This window comes from Plectropomus leopardus, chromosome 10, assembly GCF_026936395.1.
Source record: "Plectropomus leopardus strain MGB_pleo_1.0 chromosome 10, ASM2693639v1, whole genome shotgun sequence".
Taxonomy (NCBI): domain Eukaryota; kingdom Metazoa; phylum Chordata; class Actinopteri; order Perciformes; family Serranidae; genus Plectropomus; species Plectropomus leopardus.
The window spans coordinates 2,752,612-2,766,747 of record NC_142185.1 but is presented as its reverse complement, the minus strand read 5'-3'; the positions used below and the strand labels follow the sequence as shown (position 1 = coordinate 2,766,747).

Sequence of the window (14,136 nt, the reverse complement as noted above, 5' to 3'; positions counted from 1 at the left end):
ATAAGCTGGAAGGTTATCCACAGATGATTACTGTAACAATTTCTGTGCACACAACAAAATTTTATGACTTTTCCAAAAGTTCCAATGTTTTCTTAACCAGTTCATGACTTTTCCAGGCCTGGAGAATGTGATTAGAGCATATTTGAATATTGAGGGTGAAACTGCTTCAGTGAAATCAGTGTGTATTTGCACACATCACCTTAATGATGCCATGAACAGCAGCACGAGGCCTGGTGAACAGTCAATTAGCAGTGATCTCAGTCTTTGTTACAACAGCCTTCACGAGCTGGAAACAAACCAGTAACAGAACGAGTCTCAGACTGGAGCTGCCAACTCATTAGATGCTGTTATTACAGGGATTTGGTTAACTTGACGTTGATGTATTGGTCCCGCACGGCTCAAGGGGACAAAATGGATCGCAGTGTGTAATAACCCGCTGACAAAACCCGAGACGGTGCCAGAAATGCCATTAAAATTTGTCATTGACCAGGTCAAACCACTACTTATTTAAAACTATTGTGTTAAGCGACTTCAGTTTGAATTAAGGCCATGGCAGAGAGCAATTGAACCTATTTGTGAGAGCTCGAACTCTCGATCAAGCCAGTTTTAAGTGAAGTTCATCGTAACAGATGGGTTTACTCTGCTCATACTTCAACGTTAAGAACTAATTGGCTTGCGTTCTTTTAGAAACAAGGGAAGAAGACAATGAGCAATTTAGGAAGATATGACACAGAAATTAAAACAAAATTAGTAAAAAGTAATTGGGAAAACAAAAGCTGAGGAAACATCACTTGATTAGCCTTAATGCGAAACACCTGAGTCAGTCACTGAGTCTTGACTAGCAAGGCATCAAGGCTATTGTAGTCCTTGGAAGAGTACAAAATGAACACAGTGAAACTACAAAGCCAGTCAAACACCAAACAACATATTTACAAAATCAACCTTATTTACAATCCAATAATGACAATAGAAATAGATGCTGTGTAGACATCAGGCTCCAGCCATCATAGAACATATAGATCTATTAAAATGTGCTCATAACACTAAGGAGTGAATCCAAAAATGCTCTCTCGGACATAACCTGTCCACATCACCCCCTCTGTGGAGCGTAATCTGCTCTTGGAAATTAATTTTATTCTAATTTATTCGCACACAATATAAACAAGTAGTTATAATAATTAAAAATAGAGCAGCTACATACACATATCAACACAACTAATACATTAATTACAGCACAGGTGTTTATATTTTATTTTTATTTATAGATAAGTCATTCTCTAAAGAATTCCAGTTTGACACCACATACTGTCATTTGCTTGTAAGTAGGCTGAGCATGATTGTTAAAAATGAATTTTCTTCTATGGTTCTCATCTGACCTTAATTTTTGTATATTTTCTAGTAATACTCCACTACAAAGACTTAAAGCATAAGAAAAGTGATGTCAATCCAGGTTTCAAAGCTTTAACCCTTGATGAACAAAATGTGACGAGGATTAAGAGCATCACACACACCAGCGGAGGCATTCAATGGATTTATTGACTGTTCAGTCCCTTGACAATTGGGGAGAAATTACACGACAAATTCAAAATCCCACAACATAACAAAAAATTCATTATACCCACCTGAGGTCAGCCTGTCCGTCACAGACACACACATATGCATGCACACACACATACACACGCATTCGCTCGCTCGCACGCGCGCGCGCACACACACACATACACACACATTCTTGCTCATTCACTCTGACACACTGGCACCGCTGCTGACCTCACACCTTATCTTACCTGAACTTGTCCATCCTAACGAATCAAGACTTCCCAGGCGAGTTAATTTACTACGACACAACTCAGGGACAGAACACGGACTGGATGGTCGGCTGTGTTCCTACGCTTCACTGTTTTCCCAAAACTCAAGGATTTACCATAACTGACGGTTTTTTGTTTGCTGCGGATCCACTTCATAACACAATCAGAACTCGGGGAGGGGGAGGGAAGGAGGAGGAGGAGGAGGAGTGGGACTCAGCACATCACAGCAAGGCTAATAAAATTACATCATACAGGAAATGTCCTCTCTCCTCCGTTACCCACAGGCCCCCTTTATCAGAGACGACACGCATATCCTGCTGTAGGTTTGTGGTTCAGTCATGGGCAGCTCGGGAGTCAAGGCTGAGTTCACCTGCGCTGTAGCCACTTCAGATCGAACACAAGCTTTTCTCTCAGGTCGATGTGCTGCTGACGCTTAACCCTTTGAAACCTGAGCAAACTGGCATGATTTCTTTCAAAAAACACAGAAAGACAATGAGCAAAAAAAGAAAATGACCCAAAATCAGCAAGAAATTAGTAAAAACCACAGGAAAATTAGTTTAAAAAAACAAAAGAAAACATTGTTAAAACATGGCAAACTAGCCTTGCTTTACACTGTAATATTTCTGTATCATCATTTTAAATATATTATTATGATAATAGTTTTTTCCATAGCTTTATTCTTTTTTCCTTTGACACTTTTCCCTAATTTTTGAAAAAACGAAAGAAAACTCTGCTCTGCTCTTCTACGTGAAACACCTAAACAGAAATTAGTAAAAAGTTCAAGAATATTACCTGAAAATTAGTTTACAAAAAAAATTAGAAAAACAAATGACACAGGAAAATTGCCAAAAAAGTTATAACAATTTTGTAACAGAACTTTGAAACCATACTTCTGATAATTATAAATACAACTTTTCTCTAGCTTTTTCTTTTCCCACCTAGTTATTTTCCCCTAGATTTTTTTAAAACTAGCTTTCCTTAAGTATGAATTTGTGGAACATAATAATTTGTGTTTTGGAAAGACATTACAAAAAAAAGAATAAAACATAAATAAATAAAGTTGAAAAAAACAGGGAAATAACCTGACAAAAAAAACTTCTAAATTTATGATAATGATATTGCAATTTGTTGAACATTTCTTGCCAAGTTGCTAATTGCCCCTTTTTCCCCAAAGTTTTCAAAACAAATCAAACCAATCTGCTCGCAGTTCAGAGGTTTAAATACTTGTGAAAGGTGTCAGCAGCACAAGTAAAGTGATGCAGCTCCAGGTTTCAAAGGGTTAAAAAATGATATACATGGAGTACAAAGCTGGAGCAGGGAGAGAAGAGGCTGTAGATTTATATGGTGAATGGAGCTTATGGGCAAAGGAAGTAACGTAGGTGGAAGACACAAAGCTGTCAGCTGGACGGGAAGTGAACTGTGCTTTTAAAGGCTGGGCTGTGATTTGTTACCACTGCGTCAGCCACTTTAGGAACCTTATTTCAAAAAGAAAAAGAAAAAAAAAAAAAACAGGAAAACCACAGGCCAACTCCCAAGCTGCACACGAGCTTTTACAGTAGACTGAACTAGACAAAGTCACACACACTCTCCTAAATCAGGGACTGGCATTCTATTGTGGTTTGCTGGCTGTGAAGACATGTAAGAAGAGCACAGGCGCACAGTTACTCGCTGTTACACCAGAGTTAAGACTTAATGGGGCCAGGGACATGTTATAGCATTCTACATCAAAAGTTCAAGTTCCCTAAAAATGAAAAAAAAAAGCACAAACAAGAATCATCTGTGCAGTGGGGATGAGAAGGGATGGGGGGAGCAGTCAGGTCCTTCTAGGGCGAAGAGCTGCCTCCTCTTCGAGGCCGAGAGGGACAACGCGGGCCTTTCACAGGGAGTTAACACGCCGGGTTGTGTCCCTTTTCCTCGGCCTTCCTTCGGCACTTCCAAAACGAAGCGAGCGTTCCACAGAGGAGGAGGGTGGGGGGTTTGAGTGATGAGGAGGGAGAGCTGGATGGGGATGAAGGCAGGGCGTGACATGTGGACGAAGGGGGAGCAGTCTTATTCAGCGGCCTTGAGGGAGAAGGAGAGCTTAGGCCTGGACTTGCCCTTGCCGAGGATGATTTTCTGCTCCTCCTTCTGCTGCCTTTGACGGTCCTGCTCCAGCTTCATGCGCTCCTCGTGAATCTTTCTCTGCTCCTCTACAATACGCAACTGCTCCTCGGCCTGTCGGACAAAGACAGTGAGGTCACACAGGGGCAGAAAAAAAAATCATCTTTTGAGCGTTCAAACGCCCGCTTCTCTTTTTTTGGCCGCAGTTGTTTACTCCTGCCTCAGCTTGTCCAAATCAAGCCTGAATCAAATAAACACTGCTTTACAAATTAGCCAGACTTTAGCGTATACAGCCAACAGGAAAGAAAAGCCACTGGATTTCTAACCAAGGCTGATAACCATCAATTCAAAGCCACTCAATACAAGTGGTTCCTGCCAGAGGACTATTAAGTTATTCGGTCATGTTGCGGTGTGGTGAAAGCCTTGAGGTCTCAATCAGCAGAGGACAGAGATTTGGAATTAAAGACACATAAGTGACATTAAAAGCACATAAACCAGACGTTACGTGTGTCGGTTTTTCTGACTGCACTTAAAACTGACATTATTTATCGGTGGATGTGATCAGGATGGTTAAATTTAAGAAATAATTAGTGGGAATCAATATGATGCAAACATTAAGAGCAAATCATGGAAGAAAATGCCAGTTTTGTGTTACGTTAAACATTGAAGTGCTGCATTAAAAGCAGATGAAAAGTGCTATTTGGTCATTTTGTGTGTGATTGATGAGCATGCAAAAACAATTAGAGGGATAGTTGTGATTTTTTGATGAAGGGTTGTTGTATTGAGTTAGTCAGTGTATCACATAAAGCAGCTGGCAGTCAGCACACTGAGTCTGACGTGAAAGCTAGGCGATCTACTGCAGTGGATGAGGGCCACCAAGAAACGAATTTTAGCTACCAAAAAAAAAAAGTATCAGTTTAACCCTTTGAAACCTGAGAAAAATGGTTTGACCTCTTTAAAAAACATGGATAGGGCAATGAGCAATGAAATAAATTACCCCAAATTATCAAGAAATTAGTTTAAGTACAAGAAAATTACCTGAAAATTAGCACAAAAAAGTAAAAAGGCAAATAAATAAGGAAACAATTAAGAATTGCTTAAAAATGATAGTACTTCTGTAACATAATTTAAATATTTCAATATGATAATTAGTTTTCCCCCCAAGCTTTTTTCCCCCTAATTATTTTCCGTAGCTTTTTAAAAACAACTTTCTAAATCGACTAACTTCAATGAGCTCAGGGTTCAAAGATTGAAATACTTGTGAAAGGCATCTGAAAGCAGAAAAAGAAACGCGATGTCGCTATGTCATCTCTGGAAATTCTGTTTGTTTAAATAACGTAACAGAATTATAATTTTAAGCACTTTTTTCCCTCATTCCCTTCCCCCCTCATTTGCAAGTAATTTTCTTGTACTTTTGAGTTTTTCTTGCTAATTTTTGGGTCATTTCTTTTTAAATGTGCCCTTTGCCTTCTTCCTGTGTTTCTGAAATAAATTAAGCCAATTTGCTAATGTTTTAAAGGGTTAATATAGTGTGTATGGATAACAACCCCACCTCAAAAAATCTGAATTATCCCTTTAATGCAGTTATGAATATGAGTGACTTGGGCTTGCTGTGTGCAGAAGCTGGCAAAGCAGTAGCAGTGCTGTGCACAGAGCAGGGCGTACCAGCTTGGCCTGAGCGTCGGCGATCTTGCGGTTATTCTCCTCCAGGATTTTTTCCAGCTCCTCCCGCTTAGATTTTTCTTCCTCCTAGACGGGTGACACGGTGCCATGTTAGCGCACGAACAGGCTACAGCCACAGAGCACTTTATGTACATACAAACACACGCTTGCCCTCTAATTGTCACACACTCGCCACCAGCACGCACGCGTACACACACACAGCTAACTCATTACACCACAGAGAAGTTTGTTTAGCTTCTCGCACATGACCACACTGTGGCATTCTTTGCAGTCAGCCTGAATTGGTTTAAAAATACAAAGAGGGGGCAAAAAGCATAAAGAAATTGTGGGGGAAAAATGAACCCGCTACTTTTTGTTCCCTCCCTCTACTGCTGTTAACACCCTCGTAGAAAAAATTAAAAGCTAAGCCACACCTAGGGCATTATTGTGAAAGACATTAAAATTTAAACACAAGAACTGAAAAAGGGGGAACCCCACTCATCACACTCATAAATAGAAAGACAGATATAAATGACAGACAATACAATCTAGAGGAAAATACAATTGCTGATTTTTAACATCATTATAAGCAAGAGAAAAAAGGATACAAATAAAGGAGGGAATAGTTTTGGCTCACCAATGCACGTATACCTACGCATTTTCCTTGCCTGTGTACCTACACAACTGGTGAAAGCATTCGGCATTAAACGGTTGAATATTTACTGTCTCGTCCGGACTGTGTGGCCCCTGCAGAGACAGAGAAGCGCTCCTGGGGTGGGTGGGTGGGTGGGTAGGTATGGGGGGGATTCTGCCATACCGCGCCGGCAGCATTCCTCTTTATAACTCTGATCTCTGTACTGCTTAGCCTGCGCCTGCAGCCACAGCTCATGTTCATTTTTAATGTTTTTTTCCTTTTGTCTTTACAGTGGCTCGGTCCCCACTGAGACAGGAGCAGAGTGGAGGAGAGTACAGGACATAGTGGTGTCTGCGTGTGTTCGAGGAGGACCGCACCACGGTACACTTACAGTACAGGACAAGAGTCACGGCTGAGCTGAAAGGCTGCAGGCCAGCTCGGGGTCAAGTGCTAGTTAGGAAGTTGTGTTTCCAAAATAAAAAAACAACACAAATGGATTTACAGATAACAATATCAGTCTGAGCAGCAACCCTATAGGAGAAGCAAGTCATGAGTACAGAAACACACAACATTTGGTTTTGATAGGGAGAAAAGGCTCTTAAATGTATAAAATCATAAAAAAAAATAATAACAGATAAAAGGTTAGACCAGAGATAGGTAACCTTGTCAAACAGGAAACAGGAAATGTGATGCTCCATCATTATGTATCCAAGAGCAGATCTAACAGAAGATTCTCAAAACAAGGATTGTTAAAAAGAAGGTAAGGGGAGGTAAAGAAAACCTGTGCAGGACAAACTGTCTGTGAATTAAACAAATGTGATTAACATTTCTGAACAACAAGCTAAACGTCAATGTAACAGAGACAGGAAATCTCCTCTCATGGTTCAGAAACTCCTACAAGAGTTATGACATGTAGCTGAAGCTACTTCAGCTCAATGCTTTACGGCTGATCTTGACCTTTTGGTTATACAACTAGCTCTACCTGTCCCGTAAACAGCGTGTCAGACTGAGAGATTTAGAGAGCGTACAGACAGAGCATAAGGCGGGAGAGGAGTGACCCACTAAGTGCACGGAGGTGAAGGAGGCATGCTCGGACAACATTTCTCAGCCTATTAGTACCGAGCCACTGGCTGCTCCCTGTACAAGACAGGGTCACTAGGCTTTTGCTGGGCTTCTCATGCACAATACAGCATTACTGTAGTGTAAACAAACCCCCGCTTCTTAATGAAGCCTGGGGAGGCGGGGCACAGGCTCAGTCAGACAGCTGTCTGCCCTTACTCTGTCAAAAAAGAAAGATAAAAGGAGCACAGGGACTTGGACTAACTTTACACATGTCTGATTAGGGACCGTTAAGTATAATAATGAATGCTACAGAATTGGGCTTCTACTTAGAGCTCAAACTAAAGCTTGGCTAGCCCCATACATAAAAAAAATCATTTTCTAAAAGAGTTAATATACTAGCTGTCAATATTAGGAATTTGAGAAATGATGTGCTGAGACAGTGGCTGTAAAACAGAAGTGTCATCTTTAAAAAAGGAGCTCTTTATTACACATACATACAGAAATGCTTGCAAATATGAAAAGTGAAAGATCAAGCCAAAACAGGGACAAAGATGATGCAATGTTTATAACCCCACCATGGCAAAACTCTCACTGGCAAGTTAGGTAATTCCCTGTGACGTGAAAATTGTCAGTGGCTATATTCACATTCCACCTTTAAGTATGAAACAGATAGTCGCCTTACAAAAAGACTAAATTGTTGCTAGGGTTGCAAAATGTAAGCTCTTTCCTTATTTGATCATTCAGTAAAATTAACAATCAATTGATAGTTATTTGAAAAAAAAAATCTTATTTTGAACAAAACCAAATGCGTTTTTTACTCAGTCAAAGCTTACAGCAACATATTGCATATATTCTGAAAGCATTTCATAGCCCATTAATTGATTAAATTTAATATGTTTTATTAAATTCTGAATGACTGATGAATTTATCAATTAATTGGTATAATCCCTAATAGATGCTTCAGTAACTGCGAAATAAATTGATGTTTTGCGGAAGCAGGAGATATGAGCATGGGCATGCTGTATAAAGTTCCAAACTTTTCATCTTACATGTATGAAATTGTAAAAAATGAACATATAAACAGTTACAGTGACACTTAAGCTGCTGCAGCTCAGTGGATGAACAGAAGTATGTTCAGTCAGGAGGCTGTCAGACTGACATGCTTCCTCTTGCTCTTTATGTTTTGATTTATATTTTTTATTATTTCGCCAAAGGCCAACCACTTCCTGGCTCCTCCTGCATATACCCTCACTGCAGTGAAACTTGTACCATGGCTAGATTACAGTCTGAAACGTAAATTGGGAGGGGGTGGGAGTTCCCTTCACCTCCGCCATCCCCACCTCCCCTAAAGGCACCAGTCAGAGGAGGCGACTGGGAGGGAGATGGGGACAGGGGGTTGAGGGGTTTGGGGAGCATGTAGGGGAAAGGAGGGGCTGCGTTCCAAACGACCGAGCGTTACCTCTCTGGCCTTCTGCGCCGCCAGCTCTGCCTGCCGCTGCCTCTCCAGCTCCTCCAGCAGCTGCCGCTCCATGATGCGCTTTGCCTCCTCGACGCGCCGCAGCACCTCCCGCTCGATCTCGTCCTTCCGCTTCTCAAGCTCCTCCTCCACCCGCTTTGCGACCAGCTCCTCCACACGCCGCGCTGTCTCCTCCTCGATCAGCTTCTCCTCGATCTCCTGCTGCCGGCTGCAGGACAGAGGTGGGAAATGCATGAGAGGAGAAATACGAGGAGACACACAGAGGGACAGGTCATAGGAAATCATGACGCTGATTTGCTCTCATACCAAAGACACATTCTCTTCAAAACTTAATCTGCATCAAGTCAAGTCAAGTCAGTTTTATTTATAGAGCCCATTATCACAAAACATGGTTTGCCCCAGAGGGCTTTACAGTGTACGACATCCCTCTGCCCTTAGACCCTCACATCACCCAAGGAAAAACTCCCGAAAAAGAACCCCATCACTTTTTCTTCATATCAATCTTAGCAATCTTTGTAATGTAAATGACGTGGTGTCACTGCAATTACCATTTTGGACTTTGATTGACAGTGAGTCTAGTGTCATTTTTCCACTGGCTTGGTGTAGCATACTGGAGTGTTGTCTCTGTTTGCATTTCCACTGTGCTCTCACAGCAGGGTCGACCACAGGGCCATAATATTGCGGGTCCCTGTGGTCACTCCCCATTGAATGCGAGCGCTCAGTCAGGGCGTAGAAGCACCACACAGGCCACATTTGTCCTCCAGACAAACTGATTCAATGTCTGCTCATGCAGGAAACTGAACACAAAGTGCCGTTTTTTAAACCTTCACTATATTTAGGTGTCAGGAGTACTGTAGCTCCTGAGTAACATTGCGTTCCATTAAAGCATGTGTCATTCCTACATTTCTGTTCTTGCTTTCATCCAACAGTTAGAGCCTAAATGTTTCGGCTCTCCTTTGCTGAGCTATCAAGGTTGATGTTGAGTCTGTCGCTGTGTTACAGTGACAGCAAACTAAGAGTGGGTGATGTGGATTTAATATTTTATCACTTTATATCTGCATACTATTTCTAAGCAGTTTTGAGTATGAAGTGTTCACACAGGAAACAGTCTGGTTTTTGGATTGTGCTGTTGATGTTAACTGTTGCCTTAAGGCCTTTTTTTGTCAGTCAGTGTGCAGTGTACTTCTGGTGACATGAGAAGTCCCCATAATTAGCTGCAAGAGTGAGCAATCTTCACTTTCACACAGCTCTGCAGTACAGGAAGCTGCAGGCCCAGAACCAGGGTGAGTGAGACAAAGGCAGTTGTCCAGAGGAGGAGAGGCTTTGCCTGGTCAGCCTCTGGGATAACAATATTTTCTGCCTTCTGCTACGAGGTGCTGAAATTGCAGCTCACAGCAACTCACAGGAATACAACTGTCTGTGGTTTTTGTTTGTAATCTAGTGTCGGCAAAAAATGTTGTTGAGCATTTCTGATCGGTCGTTAGCATAGTTAGCACACTTTAGCTCAGAGGGCAGGCTTGACTTTTTAACTATATCTCATGAATCTCACTGCTACCCTGAACACACCACACCCTGTTCAATCTCTCAAACTCTATATGAGAAAAAAATGAATGAATAGTAGAATATTCATATTGAACAGCCAAATCCAATTAGACATAAATAATTCTGAGTCGGGCTGTCTTTGCCTGATATATGAGAGAATTTTCTAGTGATGTCCCCAACACATAATTATGCCAGTCGACTCATATTTGGCAGTGCAACACAAACATTCAACAATTTGAGTTTTTTTTCAGTATTCATTGTGATAACAGCATTCAGGTAATATAGTAAACAGGTTAACAACACTAACGATGGATCAGAAATGCGCAACAACATTTTTGCTGACAATAGATATCAAACAAAAGCCAGAGACTGGATCGTTTTAACTTGCTGTGAGCTGTAATTTCACCACTTCTTCACCTTACAGTGCAGTCTCTCTCTCCCTCTGTGCTGCTGCCTGCATGTCCGCAACTCCCTTGACCAAAAAGTAGCGTGAAAGTAAAGAGCACCTTCTTGCCAGCAATATCTGGGGACCAAAATGTCCCAAGAAGTACACTGCACAGCACACTCACAAGCAAAAGACTGCTTGACTTGGAGTAATATCAGTCATCTGAGGGGTCTCTAACTGATGATTCAAATCTCCCACTTTCAAGGACCAGCCCTTGAAATCAGAAATAAGACTTATTAGATGTTTTGGGTTTTTTTCTTGCAGAGAAGCCACTGTTTCATGACATATTGCCAAATGAACAGAAAGAATTAACAACCAAACCAAACCTATCCTACAAAACTCAGGATAGGACAAAAAGTAACTAAACCCAAGCAATCAATGCTCTATTTGTTAATTTGTTTGTTCATTGTCTTTTGTTTTTCCCTTCTTTTTCTCCTTTTTAATGTATCTTTATGTTTATTATTGTTGTTGCTTTCTTATTTTTATCCAATATCTAATCTAATATTATTGCTTTGTTGACTTTGTATTTGGTTATATGTATGCACTAAATGGTGAATAAATGGTTCAATAAATAACTAAAAAATAGAAATTACAACAAAAAAAATCTTATTTGTCAACTTGAACTCTGTGGAGTGGGTGGATTCAAAGGTTTGGATCTTGGGAACTAACTAACTAGCTCTAATCTCCCACATATCATCATAAGTGTGTGACACTTTTAACCAAGCCCTTAATACAATATGAATAAAATCACCAATGTTATTGCCAAACTTGGGGTGGGCTCCTTACGGCACAGCACAGTCCAGGTGTTGTAAAAATGTGTAACTGGCCTAACTGTAGCAGCTTTGTACCCTGTTGGCCTGAATGAGCCTGCAGCAGCACACTGATGGAGGTCACCTGTCATCCTGTTTACCTGTTGGAAACGCTTTTAAATTCTTCTTTTCTCCACTCTGAACAGGAAGCTATTAAGGGTTGGAAGGTGTGTTGCCCCATTGCTTCTGGCACAACTGTAAACACACAAGCTACCCTGCCTGGATCTGATTTCATTCAGTCAGCCACTGGGAAACCAGAGACCCTACCCAGCCCGGGCCTGAGTACTTCCTTATCAACCCACTCTCTGTTTAGTGGCATTTACGTTTGTATACCTGGTTAAATGGCCCTGTGGCCATTAAGCAATAAAAAAGAGCCACTCAGGAGGCCAGGTGTGGGGCAGCGCCTCAGATCTCAGGTGTCTTCGTGCCTCTGGCTACCACACACACCTTCACAATAGTCGCTTCCCTGTCAAACAGACAGATCCTGCCAGCAGACAATCAACGGGCTGTGGTCATAATGTGTGGCTACAACTGCAGTGCTTTAAGATGCAGAAAAGTGACAGTGTTGCACTTTTTTCAGCACCTTTTAAAGCACTAACTCCTCTGCTGCAGTAACTGTTTAGAACCAGTGATGCACTGCCAGGCAATGTTTCAATATTATATACTGCACATTGCTGAAAGGGTAATTAACAAACATGCTATTGCATGCATACTATAACATGCTATTGCATGCACTCAATATGTAAATAATTTCTCATGAAATGGCTAGCATATTCCTATTCTGCATTATTATACATTTCCTGCTAATACAAGATGCTGCAAAGGGACTTGTCACAGATACTAGTTGGCATTTACAGTACAGTTGCCAGTCTCAATACAGTATTTAGTCTAGATGGAATTAACCACCCAATTTGGGCTGCATTCCCCAAAAGTCCAACTCAAAGAAGACCACACCTTGGTGCAATGTGGGGCATCATGAGCCTAATCCCATTTTAACCTTTAAAACCTGACCAAACTGGCTTTATTAAAAACATGGGAAAACATAAAATTAACAACTTGGCCTTAAACAGCAAATTGAAAAAAAATAAATAAATAACAAAATATGACAAAAAAAATTAAAGGTGCCAAGAAAACGACCTGAAAATTATGTTAAAAGACAAAGAAAATCATTATAAAACTAAATAGCAAGAACAAATATCAATTACACTGCATTTAGAAGTATTATAGTTAAATACTTAGAATTAGGTTACAAAAAATAACAATTTTTCTTTTTAAATTTTGCCCTTTCATGGGAAATGTTCGTTATTTCACTTATTTTGATAAATTCACATTTTCACCTTCTTGTAAATGTTTTCTTATTTCCTACTAAAATTTGAATCATTGGGTAGCCCATTTCCCATGTTCTGATAAGAAATTAATTTACTCTTTAAAGAGTTAATATCTGCAATTTGAATTCCGATTGGCCTCACAGTTTAACTAACAGTTAAGCTGAAGGAGCTTAGCAGGTGAGCTATCCCTAGGTCCAGCTCTCTGCTCTGGCATAAGGAATAATCCTCCCTGTGTATGCAACGTTGGTCAGGTAGTCAGGCCCTGTACAGCCTAGCTGACGTTAGCATGCTCTGGCTGCTAGCGTGCTAATGCTAAGAGCTAACGCTACCCATACAACTAAACCATACTAGCGTAGCCTAGCATTAGCTTAGCACATCTTGCAGTTAAACTGCGTTATGTAATATTTTAGGTACCGGGTAATATATTAAAATGTACTCACATCTTCCTCTGCCGTTCCATTTCTATCCTTCTCTCCTCCTCCTCCTTCCTCTGCTTCTCGTCCAGAGCGTTCCTTTTGCTCAGCGTCCTGCCGAAGATATCGATGCGCTCCGGCGGCGAGGCTGCTCTGTCTCTGCGGGACGACGCTGTCGTGGACCGGGAACGAGAACGAGATTCTCTGCGACGGTTCCTTTTCGATTCTCGGGACTTGGACCGCTTCTTGGACCGCTCCCTGTCTCTGGAACGCGACCGAGACCGGCTCCGTTTCTTGCTGTGCTTGCTGCTTTTGGAGTGTTTTGACCGGGACGAGCTGCGGCTCCGGGATCGGCCCATGGTGACCACCTCCGCTAGTCGAGCGCTCACACCAAACTACTGTGTCTTATGTCTTATCTGTGGCCAATATCTGGAATTCTTTCACCCGCTCCTCTGTTAACTTATTATTTACAACAACGGACCAAAAACAACTGCTTCAACGATTGTATTTTGGAGAGATAATCATTCAAAACTGGTTGTTGTTTTGTCCTACTAACTCTCTATAAAGAAAGATGGCGGTTTGTCGAGTTTGTAGTTTCCCGGCAGGCACCGCAGCTTTCGGCATTTTCCGGCGGCCTTCGGGATTGTCCGACGAGAGCTGCAGTCTGATGCAGCCCGGTGCAGCCAGGGGTCAAACCACACAGTCTATGGGTCAAACATACAGTCACACAATCCCCAAACTCTCCTTCTCAAAAGGAGTACATTTGAAAAGTATATCATCATTTTTAACCCTTTGAAAACTGAGAAAGGTGACAGGCAGTTTAGGTGAAATGCCCCAAAATTAGAAATTGGTAAAA

At 41.3% G+C, this 14,136-nt stretch overlaps 1 protein-coding gene across 1 annotated transcript; it reads right to left on the bottom strand.

Annotated features, from left to right (window-relative positions):
* Positions 1-1,518: 1,518 nt before the first annotated feature.
* Positions 1,519-13,876, bottom strand: arglu1a (arginine and glutamate rich 1a). Its single transcript, XM_042494667.2, has 4 exons — positions 13,308-13,876; positions 8,726-8,951; positions 5,574-5,657; positions 1,519-4,022 (listed from the first exon to the last, which is right to left on the bottom strand). Exons 1-4 carry the CDS (start codon positions 13,637-13,639, stop codon positions 3,858-3,860), a joined length of 807 nt encoding a protein of 268 aa, XP_042350601.1. The 5' UTR covers positions 13,640-13,876; the 3' UTR covers positions 1,519-3,857.
* Between the last annotated feature and the right edge of the window lie 260 nt (positions 13,877-14,136).